We start from the raw sequence: 22,725 nt of genomic DNA, 5'->3' as shown, positions 1-22,725 counted from the left end.
ATAAGTAGGACATGCAAAGAATGCAGCTAATCAAAAATCGATATCAAATTAGATATATTATGGCCAAAATTGAAGTTTTAATCTGAGTTTTCGATAAAGGGCTCGTATACAGAGAAACTAATATGTTTAAGAAATATTTCTTATTTTCATCACAAGAAGCAATACTGTCAACTAAGAGAATCTCAATAACGAGTGTTAGCATGTCATAATTGGAAAATTTCTAAGCCAGGGAGAATAGAAGAGTACTCCTTGAGTTTTCACGACAGTACCCTGTAATCGAGGAAAGCTTTCGTCTTTATCTTTATCTTGAACTTGCACTTGCATGCCGCAGAAAAAATTGAAGTCAAGAAAGCCGAACGTGCATTACCAAAATACAGTTCTTCAAGCACGCAAATCCTTATCTGCTTCCCAAAATGTGCCCTTTGAAATAGGAAGATCGTTTAGCTTCGTGGCACCATTCTCCACATGTAAAAGGGGATCGGATTCAGCTTCATTTGGCTGGATAAATCAGAAACATGGAGCTTAGCACTATATAGCATGTATAATCCATTGTTCAAAAAAATAAAATAAAGCCTCGTTAAAAGAACAGACAGGATTGCAACTACCTTATTCTGCAGTGATGTTTCTTCAGTTTTTGCCTGGCTCTCTTGCGTGCAATAATAAGAATATGAAATCATACCAACCAACGCAACTAGTATCCCAAAAATGTTCCTCCAATTAAACGGGTCACGAAGTAAAACGTAACCAAATGCTAGGACTAAGCAAGTTTTGAGATGCCCAAGAACTTGATATGTGACAGGAGATGTCTTTCCTATCACAAGGAATGTGCTAAAATTAACCGAGATAGAGATCAGACAAGATAGAACAATAAAAACCTGCAAATATCATCAACAGATTCAGGTCGAGATACAATTTACCAAGAAGACACTAATAGAGATATCAACGTATTCATCATATAATTTACCACTACTCGTGGTGTGTATTCAAAAGCAAACACATTTTGTTGAGTCAAAAGCTGATCAAGAAATGGACCCGTGATAAGCAAGATCAGCGCTTGGTAAATACACGATTGATATAGAAGTTGAGTTGAAGAAATCTTATATTTCTTCTGGATGGTATTGGTCATCTGGGACAAACTGATTAAGATATCAAACAAAAAATAATCATGAAATTAAATGGAAGACAATGTGCAAGACGGTTCATTTTCAGAGGGTGTCACCTAAACGAGTTGAAAATTGAATGCCAAAAACCAATAAAATGCTGCAATGCGATCATTATGACGGATCTAGTTGAGGAAAAGAAAACATATCTACTCAAAAAATTAGTTAGGGGTTTTGAGCTTTATAAGATCACATGGGGGCAATTATCTGCCCGAAATTGAAGTTGCCTTCTGAAAGAGAGAAATCGGGTGGCAATCTTGGTTAAGAAACCTTAGTACCAATTTACCAAATACCACACTCTCATTGATACATAGATAAAACATTAGCTTTTCGACTCTTAACATTGCTGCTACCTAATACAATAAGGCTTAATATACACTCTGTTTGCGAATAAGTTGTGCTACAATCAATACTAATGCAATTTCTTTATCTGTCAGCTGTTTCCGAGTTTTCCTAACGTAAGAAGTTTTTCATTCAGTTTCTTCATGTTTTTACTTTTTCAGCAACATCCAGTATCCATATATGTAAGCTCCACCAGATTTCTCAACTATCCAGTAATCTCTTGCTGGTATATTTCTTATTTAATTTTCTTCATCAGCAAACCATGAATTGGACAGAAGTAAGCGAAAACAATGAACAAAATGGAGAAAAGGATACGATTTGAGCAACACAGGTAGTAACAACTGCAAGGAAAGACAGAAAAGATCCCAGCATATTGAGCTGCAGATCAGTAATCGTTGCAATTCCAACGCCTAGAAGCAGAATGGACAGAGAAAGCTTAATGCTCCTACTGCAATAACAAAACTGAACAAATATTAGAGGCAGAAATAAAATCAAGAAAACCAAATGTACTAAAACTATCTTAACCTTACAGAACAAAGCCCACCCCTGACTCAAACCATTTGATTATTAGAACAAATATTTCTTACACAAAGACGTATCAAATGTACATAAAAACCACATTGACATTAACTGGTTTCCATAGAATGTACAATAACCCACCTGAATGTTTTGCTTAAGAAAAGGGTTTCCAGTAATACTGTACAGGGTATGATTGCCAACTTCGTCATCTGTGAAGATCATATAGCAGATCATTAATTCAGAAAACCGAGGAGAAACAGATCAAGGTCAAACCATAAGAAGAAGGACGCAGAAGAAAAACCTTACCTGATAGAAACCAACTGAATTAAAACCTAAGCTGAGGTTTAACAATCCAATTGAAATTCCGTTCAAGATACCAAATCCAATAACAGTTTTCAAGTCTATTGGTTTGTGCTCAAAAAATTTCATTGACAGCGCCACGTGAAGAGAACAAAAAGTTACCAGCAAATGCCAGCTCGTCAGAGTTGTAGCTGCAATAAAAAAAAAAAAAAAAGAACCACAATAATCCCATCATCTTCCTTTTCTTTTTAATATCTCGTCCTCGAAATAAATCCGAGGCAGAACAATATGACAGCATAAGTAGAGAACGCTTTCAATATCTAACGAAAAAGAACCAAATCATGCCTAAAAATAACCGGAGATGCTATCAGAATTCGGGTCTGCTAATCTATATTCAATCCACATCCTAAACAATTGCACCAACAACAAAGCCTAATCAGTTAAAGAGTAATCATAATGCTAATCTATATATGCAGCTACATATTTTAAATTAAAAATTAAAAATTAAAAATTAAAAATTAAAAATAAGAAAAATTGACTGACCAAAAATGAAATGCAGACTGCTCATAAGCGCCTTGTTACAAATAACGATGGAAACGGATGAAACCACCGACAGACTGAGAGCCCCAATCGTCCCCAACTGAAACCCTTTATTCTCACCCATCTTCCCTTCTTCTTCTTCTTCCTCACCCCACCCTGTAATTAAGAAATCGAACGGGTCAATCACCAAAAAAACAGGAGGCGATCAGCAGCAATATTTCAAACAAATTGAATAATTCGAACCTCGGATGATATTGATAGAACTGTACGTGATCTGAAATCGGGAAAATGAGGGTAAATGAAATAAAATTGGGGTTGATCTTACTCCCGATTAGGCGCAAATCGAAGTTGGGAAGTCGCTGTCAGATGGTTCAACCACTGTGTGTTTGTCGTGCAAGTGTGTGCGTCAATATATACGATTGTTTATATCCAAGGTTTCCATCAATTTCATTTCATTGGAAGAGAGAGAGAGTTAGAGAGAGAAAGTGGAGTCGACTATGCAAAGGGGGTGGGGGTGGGGGTGGGGGTGGGATCAGTTCTTCGATTGCATCTTCTTCTCCACTGAACGCGGGCATCCGGGCTTGTTTAAAAAACGTATTACTCCTCTTTTCTTTTCTTTTATTATTATTATTATTATTATTATTATTATTATTATTATTATTATTATTATTATTATTATTATTTTGGCTTTTATTGTTATAATAATACTGTAATACTTCTTTTCTTTATTATTGTTATTTTGGCTTCTCTTGCAATTTCAAATGGTTGACCAAAATTGAATTAAAAAAAAATTGGTTATTTGGAACTAATTTGGTGCCAGAAAATATTTAAGGACCAAAATCGAAAAAGATGTACAATATATGGTCTAAAAGTGTAATTATCCCGCGGTAATATCATCAACATTCCTAAACATATAATGACAATGTTTGGTTTACTTTTCCAAGAACTTTTCATCGCTAAACTTATTTTATATAACTGATAAGGTTTTACTTCTGATAAGATATTTTAAGAGATGATAAAATATTGTGTTACATCTTATTTTTAAAAATGTTTGGATAATAAGGTTATTTGCTATTTTTATTAATTATAAGATCTTAAATAAAAAAAAGTGGTGTGGAGGTACTTATTAAAAATGATTTTATTTGCTCTCCAACATCTTTTTTTTTTTAAATTACCAAACACTTTGAAAGAGCTTATAAACTTTTAAACATCTTATAAACTTTGGTTAACATCTTATAAGATTAGCCAAACACTCTCTCGGTATTTATTAATGTTATCAAAACAATTCCAAAAGTTTATATCTAATTTAAATATGATTTGATTGATACAGTCTAATATTATTGTATTCACTAAAAATCAAATTAACATCACTTTAATTATAATTAATCATGAACAAATAACTATATAATATAAAAATATTAAACGTGTGAAAAAAATACTTGACAAAATCAAATAGTTTGGAAAATTAAATTATCTCAAATTATTCATCCAAAATAGTCAAATTTGAAACCATAATCATTTGTATATCTAAAATATCATGTTGAAAAAAATCCAAAAGCTTGTTATGCAATATGGGGGCACACCATCAAAAGCTTGTTATGCAATACTCTTATTTGGATTAGTCAACCATTATTCATATAGCTTCCAAACAATCTATAGCTTTAAAAAAAAAAAAAAAAAAAAAAGCTACACACTTTAAATACTATAGAACCAAATTCAATTATTCAATAACACACCTAAATCTTGATTGATCCTTCCCAACATGAAAACTAATATCAAAGTCTTTAGAAGAGCGCATTCATCTGCTCAAATTGTTAATTCCATCGACGATCTCTTGATCGAGATATTTCTCCGCCTCCCGATTAAATCACTCGTTCGTTTCAAACTAGTATCCAAACGCTGGCATTCCCTCGTAACCGACCCGCGGTTCTGCCTCATGCGTAACACCAATCCCAATCCTACCGTTGGCCTCTTCTTGCCTTCTCCCGACGTCAATCTTTCATACGATTACGTTCCCTTATCGATCAACAAATCGAGCAATCCACCGTTTAGAAAGCTGGATTTCGACGACGAGCCACGTGGCGTTAGGATTCTGCAATCGTGCAACGGGCTCTTGCTCTGCTGCAGTAACTCGGCACGTGAATGTAATAAGAGATATTACGTGTATAATCCCACCACCAAGAATTTCTCGACGCTTCCGAAATTAAATGGAGTCGGTGGGATATCGAAGAGAATGTGTGGGATGAATTTGGCTTTCGATCCCGCAAAGTCTCCTCATTACAAAGTCGTTTGTGTCCGACGATTGCGATCGGACTCGGGCGAGTACCGATACCAATTCGCGGTTTACTCGTCTGAGAAAGGCCCGTGGAGGAAATGGGGCGACCCGTATACCGCCGGAGTCGTTTTCGAGACAGGGGTGTATTGGAACGGAGCCATCCACTGGATCAGCAACGGGACCACGGATTCTTGCTATTTCGATCTCGAGCGCCAGGCGCTCGAGATAATGCCGATGCCGCCAATCCCGGAAGAATGGGATTGGAGGAGCAACTCCTACTTCGGCGAGTCGTGCGGCCACTTGCACTACGTGGAGTTCTTCGGGGCGCTAATTAAGTTCGATGTGCACGAGATGAAGATGGATCATTCGGGGTGGTTTGTCAAGTACCGAGTCGATCTTTCGCGCGTTGTTGATGCTTATCCCGAAATGATCCGAGATTATATTGATCCGACGGATTGGTACTACTATGCGTTTATGATATTTACTCTCGTTCGCGGTGAGGAGGAGGAGGATTCGTTCTTGGCTTTGCAGATACCGGGGAAAGTCGTGCGATACAATCTCGTTTGCGAGACTTTCGAGACGATGCACGAGTTCGAGTTCGAGGACGGGGAAATTGAAGGTTCTTTGAGGTTTCCGAGTGCGAATGGATTTCAATACATTGAGTCACTATGTTGTGTCTAGTTCTTCATGCTATGCTATATGTATGTATTTTGTATGCTTTGCTATATGTATGTATGTATGTATCTCCCAAATTCATTATCTATCTATTGTAAATTGTAATGGTCAACGTGTGTAATTTGTTTTTCTTCAAGGTACAATTTAACAAAATTGAATTGAAAAGTATTCAATTCTTTTTTTTTTTTTTTATTCTTTTCTTTATCTACCTAAATTATATAGTAAATTACGAAATCCCCAGAACTTAGGCTAAATAACGAAAACACCCCCACCTATCCGTAATAACCAAAATCCCCCTGTAGTTAACTGTTGATCGAGTTTTTTTAACAGAAAATGTATACAGTTTATTATACCTTCTATTTAATAGGTGAAAAATAAAAGAAAATATCTGAAATTCTGTAAAGTCTATTCCCAGAAATAAATAAAAAATCCATGAAAGTCACACTGTAAGGAGTTGGTGTAAGACGGAAACAAACTTCAAGGAGTTTTTGGTAATTACGAATAGGCGGGGGTATTTTTCATTATTTAGCCTAAGTTCAGGGGTGTTTTCGTAATTTACCCTAAACTATATAGCACATTGTAATTATATATGTGATTTTCGGGGAAAGAAAAATAAAAATCGAATATTATATTCGCCATTCCCTCCTCCCCTAATTTCATTTTCTTCCCCCTCGTACATTTCTCTCAATATTTATCGATCTCTCTACCTCTTGCTTTGCTCAAATGGCGGGTTAATCTTTTGTTTGGCGGGAATACAATCAATTAATCGATCAATCGACGAGGAAAAGGTAGGGTTTCTTCGTTTGTTTCTGAAAAAGGGGATCTTGCACATACTCTTCTGCTTTCAATCATTTTTATGTATACTGAACAATCATTTATAAATAAAGGATTTATAAGTAAAATTTGGGTGTGTTTGTCATATAACTCCTTATTTTAATAAAGATGAGTCCAGCACATTTTCCATTATTAGTGAGAGATCACCATTTTTTTATTCTCAAATTTACCTTTCCTTTATTTCCTATCCATTACCCCACTATTTTGGTGCCTTTTTCTTTATTTTTTTTAATTTATAATTTAAATTTTGTTTTTTTATATATTTATTTAAAAAAATAAAAATAACTTACAAAAATACTTAAAAACTATTTCGTTTTTTCAATTTTTTTTTTGATATTTTATTTGAATTAACTACTAAAACTTCATAATCAACTATAATATTTCCAAAATCAACTATAATATTTTCGAAATCAACTATAATATATTTTTTTTATTTCCAGACTTTTGTACGTCTTTTTTTTCCTTCATAATCAATTACGAAATTACTGAAATCAACTATTCTTTTTGTTCGTTTTTTTTACCAAAATTAACTATAAGAAAAGAGTAAAACAACTACAAAAAGTAGACTATTAAAAAAAGGGGTTTTGTGATAAAGTCCCAATCATACATCTTTATTATTCTATGTTTAGGGGCTATATCTCTTTCACCAATAAGCCCATCCTTTTAATATTTATTATAAATAAAGGAATCATTCATGTATATCCCAATATTACCCTCGACCCTTCATCCCCAATTGTTAATATGCTCAAATTTCATCCATAACTTAATTTAACATTAATTTGACCCCAAATTTCACAAATTATTCAATTTTGAACCCTTTTTTTTCCAATTTTTTTTTTCAATTTTTTTTTCGGCCGGATTCCGGCGTTGACTTTTCAATTCTTTTTTCTTTTGGATTTTTCGCCGGTCTCCGACGTTGACTTTTTTGTTTTTTTTTTCTTTTCTTTTTTCTTCTCTTTTCTTCCGGACTTTTTCGCCGGTTTCCGGCGTTGATTTTTTTTAGAGTTTTTTAAGGTTTTTTTTTTTTGTATTTTTTTTACGTTCGTCGCTAAACATTGACCGTAATTGAGCTGTCACTGACAGTAAATTAACGTAATTATACTGTCAACGAGAGTTAATTAACGTAATTATACTGCCGTTGACAATACATTTATGTAATTGTTCTGCCGTTGACAGTAAATTAACGTAATTTTATTATTTTTTATTTTTTGTTATTTTTCTTTTATTTTGTTTGATTTGTTGACAAGTCAACGTAATTATATTACTGTCGTTCACGGTAAAATAACTGTAAACACAATAATATTACTGTCAACAACATCAATATTATTATTTTTTTGGGGTTTTTGCTTTGTTTAAATTATTCACGGAGTAACGTAATAATATTACTGTCTATTATTGTAATATTAGTGTAAACAAAATAATATTACTGTGGTTGACGGTAATATTACTGTTGTTTTAGTAATATTGTTGTCAACCACATCAATATTATTATTTTGTTTGTATTTTTTTGTTTGTTTGAGTTATTCACGGAGTAACGTAATAATATTACTGTGGTTGACGGTAATATTACTGTTGTTATATTAATATTATTGTCACTCACAGTAATATTAATTCTTTTGGCTTTTTATTATGTTTACATTTGTTGAACGGCCAACATAGGAATATTACTCTATTACACAATAATAATGAGTTTTGTTGTGTTAATATTACTATGCTAGAGATTAATATAGCAATATTACTGTGTTAAACTGTAGTTTAGTTAATTTTACTGTGTTTAACAGTAAGATAGTTAATATTACTGTCAATCACAGCAATATTGTTGTGTAAACGAAAAAAAAGTTACCATTAAAGAAAGAAAAGAAGATAAAAAAAATACCAAAAAAAAAAATCGAAAAAGTCAACGTCGGAAACCGGCGAAAAATCCGGAAGAAGGAAAAAAAAATGAAAAGTCAACGCCGGAATCCGACGGGAAAATTTTGTTTTTTGAAAAAATAAAAGTTTTGGGTCAAAATTGAATAATTTGTGAAATTTGGGGTCAAATTGAGGTTAAATAAAGTTAATGATGAAATTGGAGCATATTAAAGTATGAGGAGTTATTTTAGTCCTTTACAAAAATCTGGACCGTGTGTGGACTTATTGGTAAAGAGGTTTTTTATCTTGATCTCTTTATAAATAAGTACCCATTGATGGACTTATTTATAAAGACCCCTTAAAAAAACCACAAAAAATAGCCGTTTTCCAATACCTGGTTTACCAAAACTAAAAACAACTTTAATAAAAAAACAACAACTATGAATTAACGAAAACAAATATAGAAAATGTTACCAATTATAAAATTATCAAAAACAACTACAAAATTGTTGAAATCAACAATAAAATTTATCAAACTCAATTACAAAAATAAAAAAAACAACTACAAAATTATCGTAAAATAACTACGTAAATAAATCGAAATCAACTATAAATTGTCAAAATTAACTACAAAGAAAATCCTCCAATTCCACCCAGAGTACTATAAATTTGAGCGAATACAACAATAAAAATACCGTCTTCGATCTCCAATTCACATTCGTCCCAACTCTTCAACAAAATCGTTTAATAGCCACAAAACAAATTATTAAGTACCACTAGCAAAAGTTTTCATACACAAAGACAAGATTCCAACATATATTACATAGACAAGGACATCATATAATAACATATTTCCACGATGAGAGTGTAGGAATAAGAAATATACATCTTATATTTGAATGTAGTACTTGTACCCTTGAACTTCTAGTGAAATCCTTATCCCCTTCTTTCAACTGCACAATTTAAGAAATCACAAAACACACAAAACATATTTCATTGATGGAGGCAGTTTGTCGACGAAAATTGTAGAAATGTTTCCAAAAATTGAAGAACTAAAACACAAAAAAACACCAGCAGATCCGCGCCGCCCATGCTTTTATATCGTGAAATAAGAGAAGAGAGGCGGTGATGGCTGAGGTCGAGAGCGCGCGGCGGAGTACGAACAATTTGAAAGTTCTGGCGGAAGAAATGAAGAAGACGGTTGGCGGAGAGAAATGGAGAGGGAAAAAAGAAATAGGGTTTTGTCGTAACAACAAATCTATAAATATATGGCTTGTGAGGGAAAATTTGGTATATTAAATATTAATTTGCTAAATATTTATTTAATTAAATAATATGGGGGGTTTTCACTAATAAAGCAAAAGGAGGTTGGATCCATCCTTATCTATTAGGGTTGTTCATGGGTCGGGTTTACCCGACAACCGACCCATTATCTGCCCGACTATTCTGGCCGATAATTGCCCACCAACCGACTCGTTTTGGTCGGGCCGATAATTTTAACCGACCCATGCATAGTTGGGTCGGGTATAGTTTCTAATTTGTTGAAAAGTCGGTTGGCCGATATAACCCGACCAACCGACTTTTTTTTTTCTTTTTTTTTTTTTTTTTCTTTTTGTGTTTTTACTAACTAATAATTTCAGTATTTATTTTTTGACCTCTCGGTGAAATGAATAAAATACACAACTCAAAAACTCTACTCTTCGTTTTTCTCTTCTCTTCGACTATTCTTTCTCTATCAATCATAGTCGCCGATGTATCTCTCGTCTCTCTCTATCAGTCCATCGTCGCCGACGCGCCATTGCTTCCTCCAAAGATTTACCTCTAGCCCTCTCTAGTTCTTTATAAACTCTAAGTTATGGATTTTTGTGTTTCTCAAATTAAAATTAAAAATTTCAGAATTTTGTATTGTGAAAGTGTGAATGGTTGAAAGTGATTCATTTTAGTATTTTATATTGTTTTTGGAATTTTAATTTATAACATGTGATATTGTTGAAATTTGATTTTGGGCATGAAATATTGGAATATTTATTGCTGAATTTTGATAGATAGAGGAATAGCATAATTTATTTATTTTAATTAATTCGGCTGATATTGGCCGATAATTTTCAACCGACCCATTAAGGCAACCGACAAAGTCGGTTGCCAACCATTACGCGACTCACCATAGTTGGACCGGTAATGGTTTTACATATTTGTAAGAGTCGGTTGGTCGGGTCGGGCCGATAATCAACCGACCCGACCCATGAACAACCCTACTTATTAGTTATTATACCTAATGAGTTGGCGGATTTTCAATAATTATCCTCAGAAAATATTTAAGGACCAAAATTGAAAAAAAAAATTCAACAAGCTTGTTCAGCAATACTATTATTTGGATTAGTCAACCATTATTCATATAGCTTCCAAAGCAAACTATAGCTTAAAAAAAAAAAAAAAGAAAGCTACACACTTTAAATACTATATAACCAAATTCAATTATTCAATAACACACCTAAATCTTGATTGATCCTTCCCAACATGAAAACCAATATCAAAGCCTTTAGAAGAGCGCATTCATCTGCTCAAATTGTTAATTCCATCGACGATCTCTTGATCGAGATATTTCTCCGCCTCCCGATTAAATCACTCGTTCGTATCAAACTAGTATCCAAACGCTGGCATTCCCTCATAACCGACCCGCGGTTCTGCCTCATGCGTAACCCCAATCCCAATCCTGCCGTTGGCCTCTTCTTGCTTTCTCCCGACGTCAATCTTTCATACGATTACGTTCCCTTATCGATCAACAAATCGAGCAATCCACCGTTTAGAAAGCTGGATTTCGACGACGAGCCACGTGGCTTTAGGATTCTGCGATCGTGCAACGGGCTATTGCTCTGCTGCAGTAACTCGGCCCGTGAATGTAATAAGAGATATTACGTCTATAATCCCACCACCAAGAAATTCTCGACGCTTCCGAAATTGAACGGAGTCGGTGGGATTTCGAAGAGAATGTGCGGGATGAATTTGGCTTTCGATCCTGCAAAGTCTCCTCATTACAAAGTCGTTTGTGTCCGAAGATTGCAATCTGACTCGGGCGAGTACCGATACCAGTTTGCGGTTTACTCGTCCGAGAAAGGCTCGTGGAGGAAATGGGGCGACCCGTATACGGCCGAAGTCGGTTTCGAGAGAGGGGTGTATTGGAACGGAGCCATCCACTGGATCAGCAACAGGACCGCAAATTCTTGCTATTTCGATCTCGAGCGCCGAGCGCTCGAGATAATGCCGATGCCGCCAATCCCAGAAGAAGGGGATTGGAGAAGCTACTCTTACTTCGGCGAGTCGTGCGGCCACTTGCACTACGTGGAGTTATTCGGGGCGCAAATTAAGTTCGATGTACACGAGATGAAGATGGATCATTCCGAGTGGTTTGTCAAGTACCGAGTCGATCTCTCGCTCGTTGTCGATGCTTATCCCGAAATGATCTGCGATTATTTTGAACCGACGGATTGGTACTACTACGCGTTTACGATATTTACTCTCCTTCGCGGTGAGGAGGAGGAGGATTCGTTCTTGGCTTTGCAAATACCGGGGAAAGTCGTACGGTACAACCTCGTTTGCGAGACTTTCGAGACGATGCACGAGTTCGAGTTCGAGGGCGGGGAAATTGAAGGTTCTTTGAGGTTTCCGTGTGCGAATGGATTTCAATACATTGAGTCACTATGTTGTGTCTAGTTAGTTCTTCATGCTTTGCTAAATGTATGTATTTTTGTATGCTTTGCTTATATGTATGTATGTATCTCCCAAATTCATTATTTGTTGTAAATTGTAATGGTCAACGTGTGTAATTTGTTTTTCTTCAAGGTACAATTAAACAAAATTGAATCTAAAAGTATTCAATCCTTTTAATTTTTCTTCTTCTTTTCTTTACCTACCTAAAATATAGGGTAAACTAGAAACATAGCCCTGAACTTAGGCTACATAACGAAAACACCCCCACCACCTATCGATAATAACCGAAACCCCCTTCTAATTAACTGGTCGATAATAAGTGAAAAATAAGAGAAAATATCTGAAATTGCATAAAGTCTATTCCCGGGAATAAAAAAAAATCCGTGAAAGTCATACTGTAAGGGGTTGGTGTAAGACGGAAACAAACTTCAATGGGTTTTTGGTAATTACGAATAGGTAGGGGTATTTTTCATTACTTAGCCTAAGTTAAGGGAGTTCTTCGTAATTTACCCTAAACTATATTGCACATTGTAATTATATATGTAATTTTCGGGGAAAAAAATAAAAATCGAATATTATATTCGCCGTTCCCTCCTCCCCTCATTTCATTTTATTCCCCCTTGCACCTTTCTCTAAATATCGATCGATCTCTCTGCCTCTTGCTTGCTCAAATGGCGGGTTAATCTTTTGTTTGGCGGGAATACAATCATTTAATCGATCAATCGACGAGGAAAAGGTAGGGTTTCTTTGTTTATTTCTGAAAAAGGGGATCTTGCACATACCCTTCTGCTTACAATCATTTATATATTATCAAGTGAAGAAATATTGCCAATATAGTGAGTCGATTGTGATTAGGGTCTATGAATTGATTAGGGATTGCAAATTAAGTAGTTCAATTTGGTTGTTTGCATAAAATAATTGCTAGTTATAAACAAACTATTTTGTGTTTTTTCTTACCCCCCTCTATGTACATGAATTTTGTCAAATTATATTAGATTAACTTTTAATGGTAAAAAAATTATAAATATTAAAACAACTCTAAATTTTATCTAGAAGCTTTGTTACTTTGAATGTAGAAAGATTATAGTTTTTTTTTTTTTTTGCAATTATGTACATGAATTTGTAATGCAAGACTAAAACAGGGTGTTAAAGATAGGTTTTCTGATCATAGCGTAAAGTGATTTATTTTAAATTTAAGAAAACTAAAAACAATAATTGCATTTAAAAACAATGAAAAAGTGAATTATGAGGGGGAGAGAGGAAAACACATAATTAATTTTTTTTTTGAAAACGACACCTAAGTTATAAAACAATAACTTTTGGAGGTTTTCATTTGGTCTAATAATTAATTGTTTTTGCTTTTGACAAAGAATAGAAGAGACAAATTGTTCGGAATGAGGCTCTTACTTCTGATAACATGTTTTAAGAGATGATAAAATGTTGCGTTGTATCTTTATTTTTAAAAATGTTTGGATAACGAGCTTATTTGCTATTTTTATTAATTATAAAATTTTAAATAAAAAAGATGATGTAGAGGTACTTATTAAAAATGATCTTATTTGCTCTCCAACATCTTTTTTTTTTAAGATTTAAAAAAAAAAATACCAAACACTTTGGAAGAGCTTATAAACTTTTAAACATCTTATAAACTTTGTTTAACATCTTATAAGTTTAGCAAAACACTCTTTCGGTATTTATTAATGTTATCAAAACAATTCCAAAAGTTTATAGCTAATTTAAATATGATTTGATTGATACAGTCTAATATTATTGTATTCACTAAACATCAAATAAACATCACTTTAATTATAATTAATCATCAACAAATAACTATATAATATAAAAATATTAAACGTGTGAAAAAACAAGTGAAACTTAACAAAATCAAATAGTTTGGAAAATTAGATTCTCTCAAATTTGTTCATCCAAAATAGTCAAATTCGAAACAATAATCATTTGTATGGGGGCACACCATCAAAAGCTTGTTATGCAATACTCTTATTTGGATTAGTCAACCATTATTCATATAGCTTCCAAAGCAATCTATAGCTTTAAAAAAAAAAAAAAAAAAAAAAAAAAAAAACTACTCACATTAAATACTATAGAACCAAACTCAATTATTCAATAACACACCTAAATCTTGATTGATCCTTCCCAACATGAAAACCAATATCAGAGTCTTGAGAAGAAGAGCGCATTCATCTGCTCAAATTGTTAATTCCATCGACGATCTCTTGATCGAGATATTTCTCCGCCTCCCGATTAAATCACTCGTTCGTTTCAAACTAGTATCCAAACGCTGGCATTCCCTCATAACCGACCCGCGGTTCTGCCTCATGCGTAACACCAATCCCAATCCTGCCGTTGGCCTCTTCTTGCTTTCTCCCGACGTCAATCTTTCATACGATTACGTTCCCTTATCGATCAACAAATCGAGCAATCCACCGTTTAGAAAGCTGGATTTCGACGACGAGCCACGTGGCATTAGGATTCTGCAATCGTGCAACGGGCTCTTGCTCTGCTGCAGTAACTCGGCACGTGAATGTAATAAGAGATATTACGTGTATAATCCCACCACCAAGAATTTCTCGACGCTTCCGAAATTAAATGGAGTCGGTGGGATATCGAAGAGAATGTGTGGGATGAATTTGGCTTTCGATCCCGCAAAGTCTCCTCATTACAAAGTCGTTTGTGTCCGACGATTGCGATCGGACTCGGGCGAGTACCCATACCAATTCGCGGTTTACTCGTCCGAGAAAGGCCCGTGGAGGAAATGGGGCGACCCGTATACGGCCGGAGTCGTTTTCGAGACAGGGGTGTATTGGAACGGAGCCATCCACTGGATCAGCAACGGGACCACGGATTCTTGCTATTTCGATCTCGAGCGCCAGGCGCTCGAGATAATGCCGATGCCGCCAATCCCGGAAGAATGGGATTGGAGGAGCAACTCCTACTTCGGCGAGTCGTGCGGCCACTTGCACTACGTGGAGTTCTTCGGGCCGCTAATCAAGTTCGATGTGCACGAGATGAAGATGGATCATTCGGAGTGGTTTGTCAAGTACCCAGTCGATCTTTCGCGCGTTGTTGATGCTTATCCCGAAATGATCCGCGATTATATTGATCCGACGGATTGGTACTACTATGCGTTTATGATATTTACTCTCGTTCGCGGTGAGGAGGAGGAGGATTCGTTCTTGGCTTTGCAGATACCGGGGAAAGTCGTACGGTACAATCTCGTTTGCAAGAGTTTCGAGACGATGCACGAGTTTGAGTTCGAGGGCAGTGAAAGTAGTGAAGGTTCTTTGAGGTATGCGAGTGCGAATGGATTTCAATACATTGAGTCACTATGTTGTGTCTAGTTCTTCATGCTTTGCTATATGTATGTATTTTGTATGCTTTGCTATATGTGTGTATGTATGTATCTCCCAAATTCATTGTTTATTGTAAGTTGTAATGGTCAACGTGTGTAATTCGTTTTTCTTCAAGGTACAATTAAACAAAATTGAATTGAAAAGTATTCAATTCTTTTTTTTTTTTTTCTTCTTTTCTTTATCTACCTAAATTATATGGTAAATTACAAAACTCCCCCGAACTTAGGCTAAATAACGAAAACACCCCCACCTATCCGTAATAACCAAAATCCCCCTCAAGTTAACTGTTGATCGAGTTTTTTTAACAGAAAATGTATACAGTCTATTATACCTTCTGTTAAATATGTGAGGAATAAGAGAAAATATCTCAAATTGCGTAAAGTCTATTCCCGGGAATAAAAAAAAATCCATGAAAGTCACACTGCAAGGGGTTGGTGTAAGACGGAAACAAACTTCAAGGGGTTTTTGGTAATTAAGAATAGGTGGGGGGGTACTTTTCATTATTTAGCCTAAGTTCTGGGAGTTTTTCGTAGTTTACCCTAAACTATATAGCACATTGTAATTATATATGTGATTTTCGGGGAAAAAAAGTAAAAATCGAATATTATATTCGCCATTCCCTCCTCCCCTAATTTCATTTTCTTCCCCCTCGTACATTTCTCTAAATATTTATCGATCTCTCTGCCTCTTGCTTTACTCAAATGGCGGGTTAATCTTTTGTTTGGCGGGAATACAATCATTTAATTGATCAATCGACGAGGAAAAGGTAGGGTTTCTTCGTTTGTTTCTGGAAAAGGGGATCTTGCACATACCCTTCTGCTTTCAATCATTTTTATATATCCTGAACAATCATTTATAAATAAATGATTTATAAGTAAAATTTCAATGGGGTGTTTGTCTCCTTATTTTAATAAAGATGAGTCGAGCCCATTTTTCATTATTAGTGAGAGATCACCATTTTTTTATTTCCAAATTTACCCTTCCTTTATTTCCTATCCATTACTCACTATTTTGGTGCCTTTTTCCTTATTTTTTTTTAAATTTATAATTTAAATTTTGTTTTTTTATATATTTATTTAAAACAATAAAAATAACTTCAAAAATATTTAAAAACTATTTCTTTTTTTTCAATTTTTTTTTTTATTTTCAGTATATTTTATTTGAATTAACTACTAAAACTTCATAATCAACTATAATATTTCCGAAATCAACTATAAGGGCCTTTTTGGTTTGGGGTATTACAAGGGATGGGATTTGTTGTACCATTGTGTACAATGTTTGGTTCAGTTGACGAACCCATCCTTGATTGATGGGCCCACCGTTTTAATCCCCCATTTGAATTATTAGCAGTCAAGCCAAAATTGGCTTGACTAATTATCAGGTATTGTATCCCTTTTAGCTGGCCGTGTGAAATGTCGAAAATAGCCTTAGAAAACACATCAATTACAAAATTAATAGGTATAAATAGTACATTCTTCATCTTCTTCTCTCTTCCACCGTGCCCTAGTTTTTTTCAGGTAAAATCTCCTGCGGTTCGAGTTATCAATGAGCACAATCGACGCCGCCAATCGCTGCCGCTTTCATCACCACGACCAGACCCTCGACGCCGCCAATCGCTGCCGCCTTCATCACCACCACCAAACCCTCGACGCCACCAATCACTGCCGCCTTCATCACCACCAGACCCTCAACACTGTCAACCACCACCAGCAACCTCTCCACCGCCGCAAAAAACCTCACAATCGTTCATCTACTTGAGAAGTCATGAGCCCAACACCATTCTCCACCACCTAATTAGAGATGAGTTTATTCTCGTCTCCAATTGCCCAACTTGGTCTTGATAGATTTCCACTCTTGCCAGCAATCTGGTGGAGAATTTCTCCATTATTAATTCACAATTTATTTTTTCTTTTTCTTTTTTTTTTAATATTTTTATTTCTTTATTTAATTATTTATTTTTATTTTTAATGTGTGAAAGTTTTCTGTTTTTCTTTTTAATGGAAATCTGTGATAATTATAACGATGAACAAAATATGTTCATCGCCGTTTGTTTGTTATTTTCGTTTCCTTGATATTTTTCAGACCGTTTTCTTTAGGAACCAAACAAAACTATGGAAAATGATATTCCAAAAATTATTGACTGCAGCGACATAAATCCTCCCTTCTCACCTCTATTCTTCTCAATCTGGATGAATTTCAAACAGTTAGTCAATATATGTATCAAAAGGGGCAAACCAGTAATTTACCTAACAAATTCATAGAAAACTGTGTTACCACCCAAACCAAACATGATATTATTAATGCAGGTATTATTAGTTTCTCCCCCATAACTCAAACCAAATAATGGATTACTCACTGTGAATCAACAATTTAGTCAAGTGTACCATATCTCATCCATAGCTATCTATACTAACCTTCCAACCAAAAGGGCCCTAATAGTTTTGAAATCAACTATAATATTTAATTTTTTTTTTTTATTTCCAGACTTTTGTACGTCTTTTTTTCCTTCATAATCAATTACGAAATTACTGAAATCAACTATTCTTTTTGTTCGTTTTTTTTACCAAAATTAACTATAAGAAAAGAGTAAAACAAATACAAAAAGTAGACTATTAAAAAAACTACAAAAAACAGCTGTTTTCCAATACCTGGTTTACCAAATCTGAAAACAACTTTAATAAAAAACAACAACTACAAATTAACGAAAACAAATATAGAAAATGTAACCAATTATAAAATTATAAAAAACAACTACAACATTGTCGAAATCAACTATAAAATTTATCAAACTCAACTACAAAAATAAAAACTACAAAATTATCGTAAAACAACTACGTAAATGAATCGAAATCAACTATAAATTGTCAAAATTAACTACAAAGAAAATCCTCCAATTCCACCCAAATTACTATAAATTTGAGCGAATACAACTATAAAAATACCGTCTTCTCCAATTCTCATTCATCCCAACTCTTCAACAAAATCGTTTAATAGCCACAAGACAAATTATTAAGTACCACTAGCAAAAGTTTTCATACACAAATACAAAATTCCAACATATATTACATAGACAAGGACATCATATAATAACATATTTCCACGATGAGAGTGTAGGAATAAGAAATATACATCTTATATTTGAATGTAGTACTTGTACCCTTGAACTTCTAGTGAAATCCTTATCCCCTTCTTTCAACTGCACAATTTAAGAAATCACAAAACACACAAAACATATTTCATTGATGGAGGCAGTTTGTCGACGAAAATTGTAGAAATGTTTCCAAAAATTGAAGAACTAAAACACAAAAAAACACCAGCAGATCCGCGCCGCCCATGCTTTCATATCGTGAAATAAGAGAAGAGAGGCGGTGATGGCTGAGGTTGAGAGCGCGCTGCGGAGTACGAACAATTTGAAAATTCTGGCGGAAGAAATGAAGAAGACGGTTGGCGGAGAGAAATGGAGAGGGAAAAAAGAAATAGGGTTTGTCGTAACAACACATCTATAAATATATGGCTTGTGAGGATAAATTTGGTATATTAAATATTAATCTGCTAAATATTTATTTAATTAAATAATATGGGGGGTTTTCACTAATAAAGCAGAAGGAGGTGGATTCATCCTTATTATACCTAATGAGTTGGCGGATTTTCAATAATTATGCTCAGAAAATATTTAAGGACCAAAATTGAAAAAAATGTATAATATATAGACTAAAAATGTAATTATCCCACGGTAAAATAATTTAGGACCCATTTGTCTAAACTTATTTTATATAGTTGATAAACTTTTATTTTTGATAGGATGTTTAAGAGCTGATAAGATGTTACATTACATCTTATTTTTAAAATTAATTTTTAAAGTATTTGGATAATGAGCTTATTTGCTATTTTTGTTAATTATAAAAAAAATCTTAAATAAAATGTGGTCTAGAGGTATTTATTAAAATTGATTTTTTTTAAGTAAGATTTTTTTTTTTCAAAACAAAACACTTTGAAAGAGCTTATAAGCTGATAAACATCTTATAAACTATTTTTAACATTTTATAAACTTAGCCAAACACTCTCTTAGTGGTTGTTAATGTTATCAAAACTGTTCACCAAAGCAATTCCAAAAGTTTAGACCTAATTTAAATATGATTTGATTGATACAGTTAGTCTAATATTTCTTCACTAAAAATTAAACACACTTCTTCACTTTAGTTACAATTAACCATGAACAAATAAATATAAATATAGGGTAAATTACAAAAACCCCCTGAGGTATGGTCAAATTACAAAAACCCCCCTCTTGTTTGGATAATTACATATACCCCCCTCAACTATGATTCTTTCTTACACCTCCACCCTTATTGTGCCAAATTCAATATAATCATCTAGATTCCGTGTAATGTGCTCTAGTTTGTATTCGTTTTGTGTAAAAATACAGTTTCCGATGCACTACAAACTGATATACACAAGCTAAAAATCACATATTATGATCATCTTACTTCATAATGTAGAGTTTGAATGGTATAAAACGGGTACAAAAGTGATAATATTTCATATAATCTCGAAGATTCCACTAAATTTGAAGAGCTGAGGGGGTGGTTGTAATTATCCAAACAAGAGGGGTGTTTTTGTAATTTAACCATACCTCAGGGGTGGTTGTAATTTACCCTATAAATATATAATATAAAAATATAAAAAGCGTGAAAAACAAATATAGCTTAACAAAATCAAAAAAAATAATTGTATTAGTTTGGAGAATTAAATTCTCTTAAATTATTCATCCAAAATAGTCAAATTTGAAAACAATATTCATTTGTATGTTATCATGTTGAAAAAAATTCCAACAAGCTTGTTCTGCAATACTATTATTTGGATTAGTCAACCATTATTCATATAGCTTCCAAAGCAATCTATAGCTTAAAAAAAAAAAAAAAAAAAGCTACACACTTTAAATACTAGAGGACCAAATTCAATTATTCAATAACACACCTAAATCTTGATTGATCCTTCCCAACATGAAAACCAACATCAAAGCCTTTAGAAGAGCGCATTCATCAGCTCAAATTGTTAATTCCATCGACGATCTCTTGATCGAGATATTTCTCCGCCTCCCAATTAAATCACTCGTTCGCTTCAAACTAGTATCCAAACGCTGGCATTCCCTCGTAACCGAACCGCGGTTCTGCCTCATGCGCAGTAACACTAATCCCAATCCGGCCGTTGGACTCTTCTTGCTTTCTCCCACCGTCAGTATTTCGTATGATTACGTTACCTTATCGATCAACAAATCGGGCAATCCACCGTTTCGGAAGCTGGATTTCGACGACGAGCCACGTGGCGTTAGGATTCTGCAATCGTGCAACGGGCTCTTGCTCTGCTGCAGTAACTCGGCCCGTGAATGTAATAAGAGATATTACGTCTATAATCCCACCACCAAGAAATTCTCGACGCTTCCGAAATTGAACGGAGTCGGTGGGATTTCGAAGAGAATGTGCGGGATGAGTTTGGCTTTCGATCCCGCAAAGTCTCCTCATTACAAAGTCGTTTGTGTCCGAAGATTGCAATCGGACTCGGGCGAGTACCGATATCAATTTGCGGTGTACTCGTCCGAGAAAGGCCCGTGGAGGGAATGGGGCGACCCGTATACGGCCGAAGTCGGTTTCGAGAAAGGTGTGTATTGGAATGGAGCCATCCACTGGATCAGCAACGGGACCGCGAATTCTTGCTATTTCGATCTCGAGCGCCGAGCGCTCGAGATAATGCCGATGCCGCCAATCCCGGAAGAATGGGATTGGAGGAGAAACTCCTACTTCGGCGAGTCGTGCGGCCACTTGCACTACATGGAGTTCTTCGGGGCCCAAATCAAGTTCGATGTGCACGAGATGAAGATGGATCATTCGGAGTGGTTTGTCAAGTATCGGGTCGATCTTTCGCGCGTTGTTGATGCTTATCCCGAAATGATACCTGATTATTTTGATCCGACGGATTGGTACTACTACGCGTTTACGATATTTACTCTCGTTCGCGGTGTGAAGGAGGAGGAGGATTCGTTCTTGGCTTTGCAGATACTGGGGAAAGTCGTGCGATACAATCTCGTTTGCAAGACTTTCGAGACGATGCACGAGTTCGAGTTCGAGGGCGGTGAAAGTGAAGGTTCTTTGAGGTTTCCGAGTGCGAATGGATTTCAATACATTGAGTCACTATGTTGTGTCTAGTCATTATACTGTGTGTGTGTTTGTGTTATGATATATAATTACGCTTATTTAAAACTAGAGTACACAGGACATTGTGCATATATAGTTATAAATAATCTGTGATTTTTTTCAATGAAATGGAACGTAATAATTCTCGACAGTTAACTACAAAGTGTTTTATGAATACAATAATATTTATATCAAACCAATAAGGAATGTATAAGATAATTTAATGGCGGTTGTCTTTTCTATCTAGTTTATTTGGATGTAATGTACTGCAAAAATAGTGGAGCCAACACAAGAGAAAAACCATTACCTGTTATATTTGAGATTTCTAGATATTATCTTAATAAATCTTATGGTTTGACTTGCAAATAGAATAATTAATCTAAAATATTAATTTTCGAAAATAGCAAAAGAAAATAAAGAGGTGCTAATATGACTAGGGAATCTAACTCTGTATTACAACGTTAATGTCAACCTTTTGTTGGCAAGAATTTTTGAGAATTTTTTTAGTCATGTCGGTCATGTGGACAACAGGTTGGGTAGTCTTGAATTTTGTATAATGGGGTTTTTTTTTTTGTGCAATTTTTTTTGGTAGAGAAATTTGTCATTTGAACATAGTTGAATAATCTGCCAAATATTTGCTATATAATATGTGATGTGTTTGTGGGTTTAATTTTTTCCCTTAGCTCTTCATATTCTTTGTTTTATTATGTGTCTGTTTGTATGATGTAATGGAATGTGATGTTGTTTTGATTTATTTTTTCTTTTGCACATGAACAATGAGTCTAGAAATGGATGAATCAGATGAAAATAATAGAGTCAGATGGAATAATAACGAAGTAGATAAATGTTTCCTCGAATCGTGTATCCAAGAAGTTGCCTTAAATGGTAGAGAAGGGGGAAGTCTTAAGGCGGAATCTTGGAGCAAGATTATGAATACTCTCAGGAATAATTATAATTTT

General features: G+C 34.6%; 6 protein-coding genes across 9 annotated transcripts in view; 5 read left to right on the top strand and 1 right to left on the bottom strand.

The window, feature by feature from the left end:
• Window positions 1-27: 27 nt before the first annotated feature.
• Window positions 28-3,477, bottom strand: LOC105960391 (UDP-xylose transporter 3). Of its 2 annotated transcripts, none has more exons than XM_012984553.2 (8): window positions 3,105-3,477; window positions 2,865-3,017; window positions 2,328-2,512; window positions 2,163-2,230; window positions 1,818-1,950; window positions 965-1,126; window positions 606-875; window positions 28-498 (listed from the first exon to the last, which is right to left on the bottom strand). In XM_012984553.2, exons 2-8 carry the CDS (start codon window positions 2,983-2,985, stop codon window positions 382-384), a joined length of 1,056 nt encoding a protein of 351 aa, XP_012840007.2. In that variant the 5' UTR covers window positions 2,986-3,017; window positions 3,105-3,477; the 3' UTR covers window positions 28-381. The 2 variants fall into 2 exon arrangements, with proteins under 2 accessions (XP_012840007.2, XP_088675883.1); XM_088819757.1 differs by having other exon boundaries at window positions 3,187-3,430.
• Window positions 3,478-4,525: 1,048 nt separating this feature from the next.
• Window positions 4,526-5,817, top strand: LOC105960279 (F-box protein At5g07610). The gene has a single exon (XM_012984445.2). It carries the CDS (start codon window positions 4,624-4,626, stop codon window positions 5,815-5,817), a length of 1,194 nt encoding a protein of 397 aa, XP_012839899.2. The 5' UTR covers window positions 4,526-4,623.
• A 608-nt stretch (window positions 5,818-6,425) lies between these two features.
• Window positions 6,426-22,725, top strand: part of LOC105960389 (Reticulon family protein) — a 30,697-nt gene continuing 14,397 nt past the window's right edge. Inside the window, exon 1 of one of the 3 annotated variants that reach the window (XM_088819762.1) lies at window positions 6,426-6,599. The gene's annotated coding sequence lies outside the window, so the exon portion shown is untranslated. Of the gene's footprint in view, window positions 6,600-12,806; window positions 12,941-22,725 lie in introns of those variants that run through there. The other 2 variants (XM_088819761.1, XM_088819760.1) reach the window with 2 other exon arrangements.
• On the top strand, window positions 10,966-12,416 carry LOC105960278 (F-box protein At5g07610). The gene has a single exon (XM_012984443.2). It carries the CDS (start codon window positions 11,014-11,016, stop codon window positions 12,205-12,207), a length of 1,194 nt encoding a protein of 397 aa, XP_012839897.2. The 5' UTR covers window positions 10,966-11,013; the 3' UTR covers window positions 12,208-12,416.
• On the top strand, window positions 14,337-15,732 carry LOC105960276 (F-box protein At5g07610). Its single transcript, XM_012984441.2, has one exon. It carries the CDS (start codon window positions 14,364-14,366, stop codon window positions 15,561-15,563), a length of 1,200 nt encoding a protein of 399 aa, XP_012839895.2. The 5' UTR covers window positions 14,337-14,363; the 3' UTR covers window positions 15,564-15,732.
• Window positions 20,489-21,801, top strand: LOC105960277 (F-box protein At5g07610). The gene has a single exon (XM_012984442.2). It carries the CDS (start codon window positions 20,579-20,581, stop codon window positions 21,776-21,778), a length of 1,200 nt encoding a protein of 399 aa, XP_012839896.2. The 5' UTR covers window positions 20,489-20,578; the 3' UTR covers window positions 21,779-21,801.

This window comes from Erythranthe guttata, chromosome 6 (genome assembly GCF_056151865.1).
Source record: "Erythranthe guttata isolate IM_541 chromosome 6, IM_541, whole genome shotgun sequence".
Taxonomy (NCBI): Eukaryota; Viridiplantae; Streptophyta; class Magnoliopsida; order Lamiales; family Phrymaceae; genus Erythranthe; species Erythranthe guttata.
The sequence above is the reverse complement of the archived record's forward strand: the minus strand, read 5'-3'. Positions and strand labels throughout refer to the sequence as shown.

Coding starts and splice junctions, on each gene's coding strand:
- LOC105960391 (XM_012984553.2), bottom strand. CDS start 2,985: ATGGGTGAGAATAAAGGGTTTCAGTTGGGGACGATTGGGGCTCTCAGT. Junction 2,513..2,864: donor CAGTCTGCATTTCATTTTTG/GTCAGTCAATTT, acceptor TTTTTATTGCAG/CTACAACTCTGACGAGCTGG. Junction 2,231..2,327: donor ATTCAGTTGGTTTCTATCAG/GTAAGGTTTTTC, acceptor TGATCTTCACAG/ATGACGAAGTTGGCAATCAT.
- LOC105960279 (XM_012984445.2), top strand. CDS start 4,624: ATGAAAACTAATATCAAAGTCTTTAGAAGAGCGCATTCATCTGCTCAA.
- LOC105960278 (XM_012984443.2), top strand. CDS start 11,014: ATGAAAACCAATATCAAAGCCTTTAGAAGAGCGCATTCATCTGCTCAA.
- LOC105960276 (XM_012984441.2), top strand. CDS start 14,364: ATGAAAACCAATATCAGAGTCTTGAGAAGAAGAGCGCATTCATCTGCT.
- LOC105960277 (XM_012984442.2), top strand. CDS start 20,579: ATGAAAACCAACATCAAAGCCTTTAGAAGAGCGCATTCATCAGCTCAA.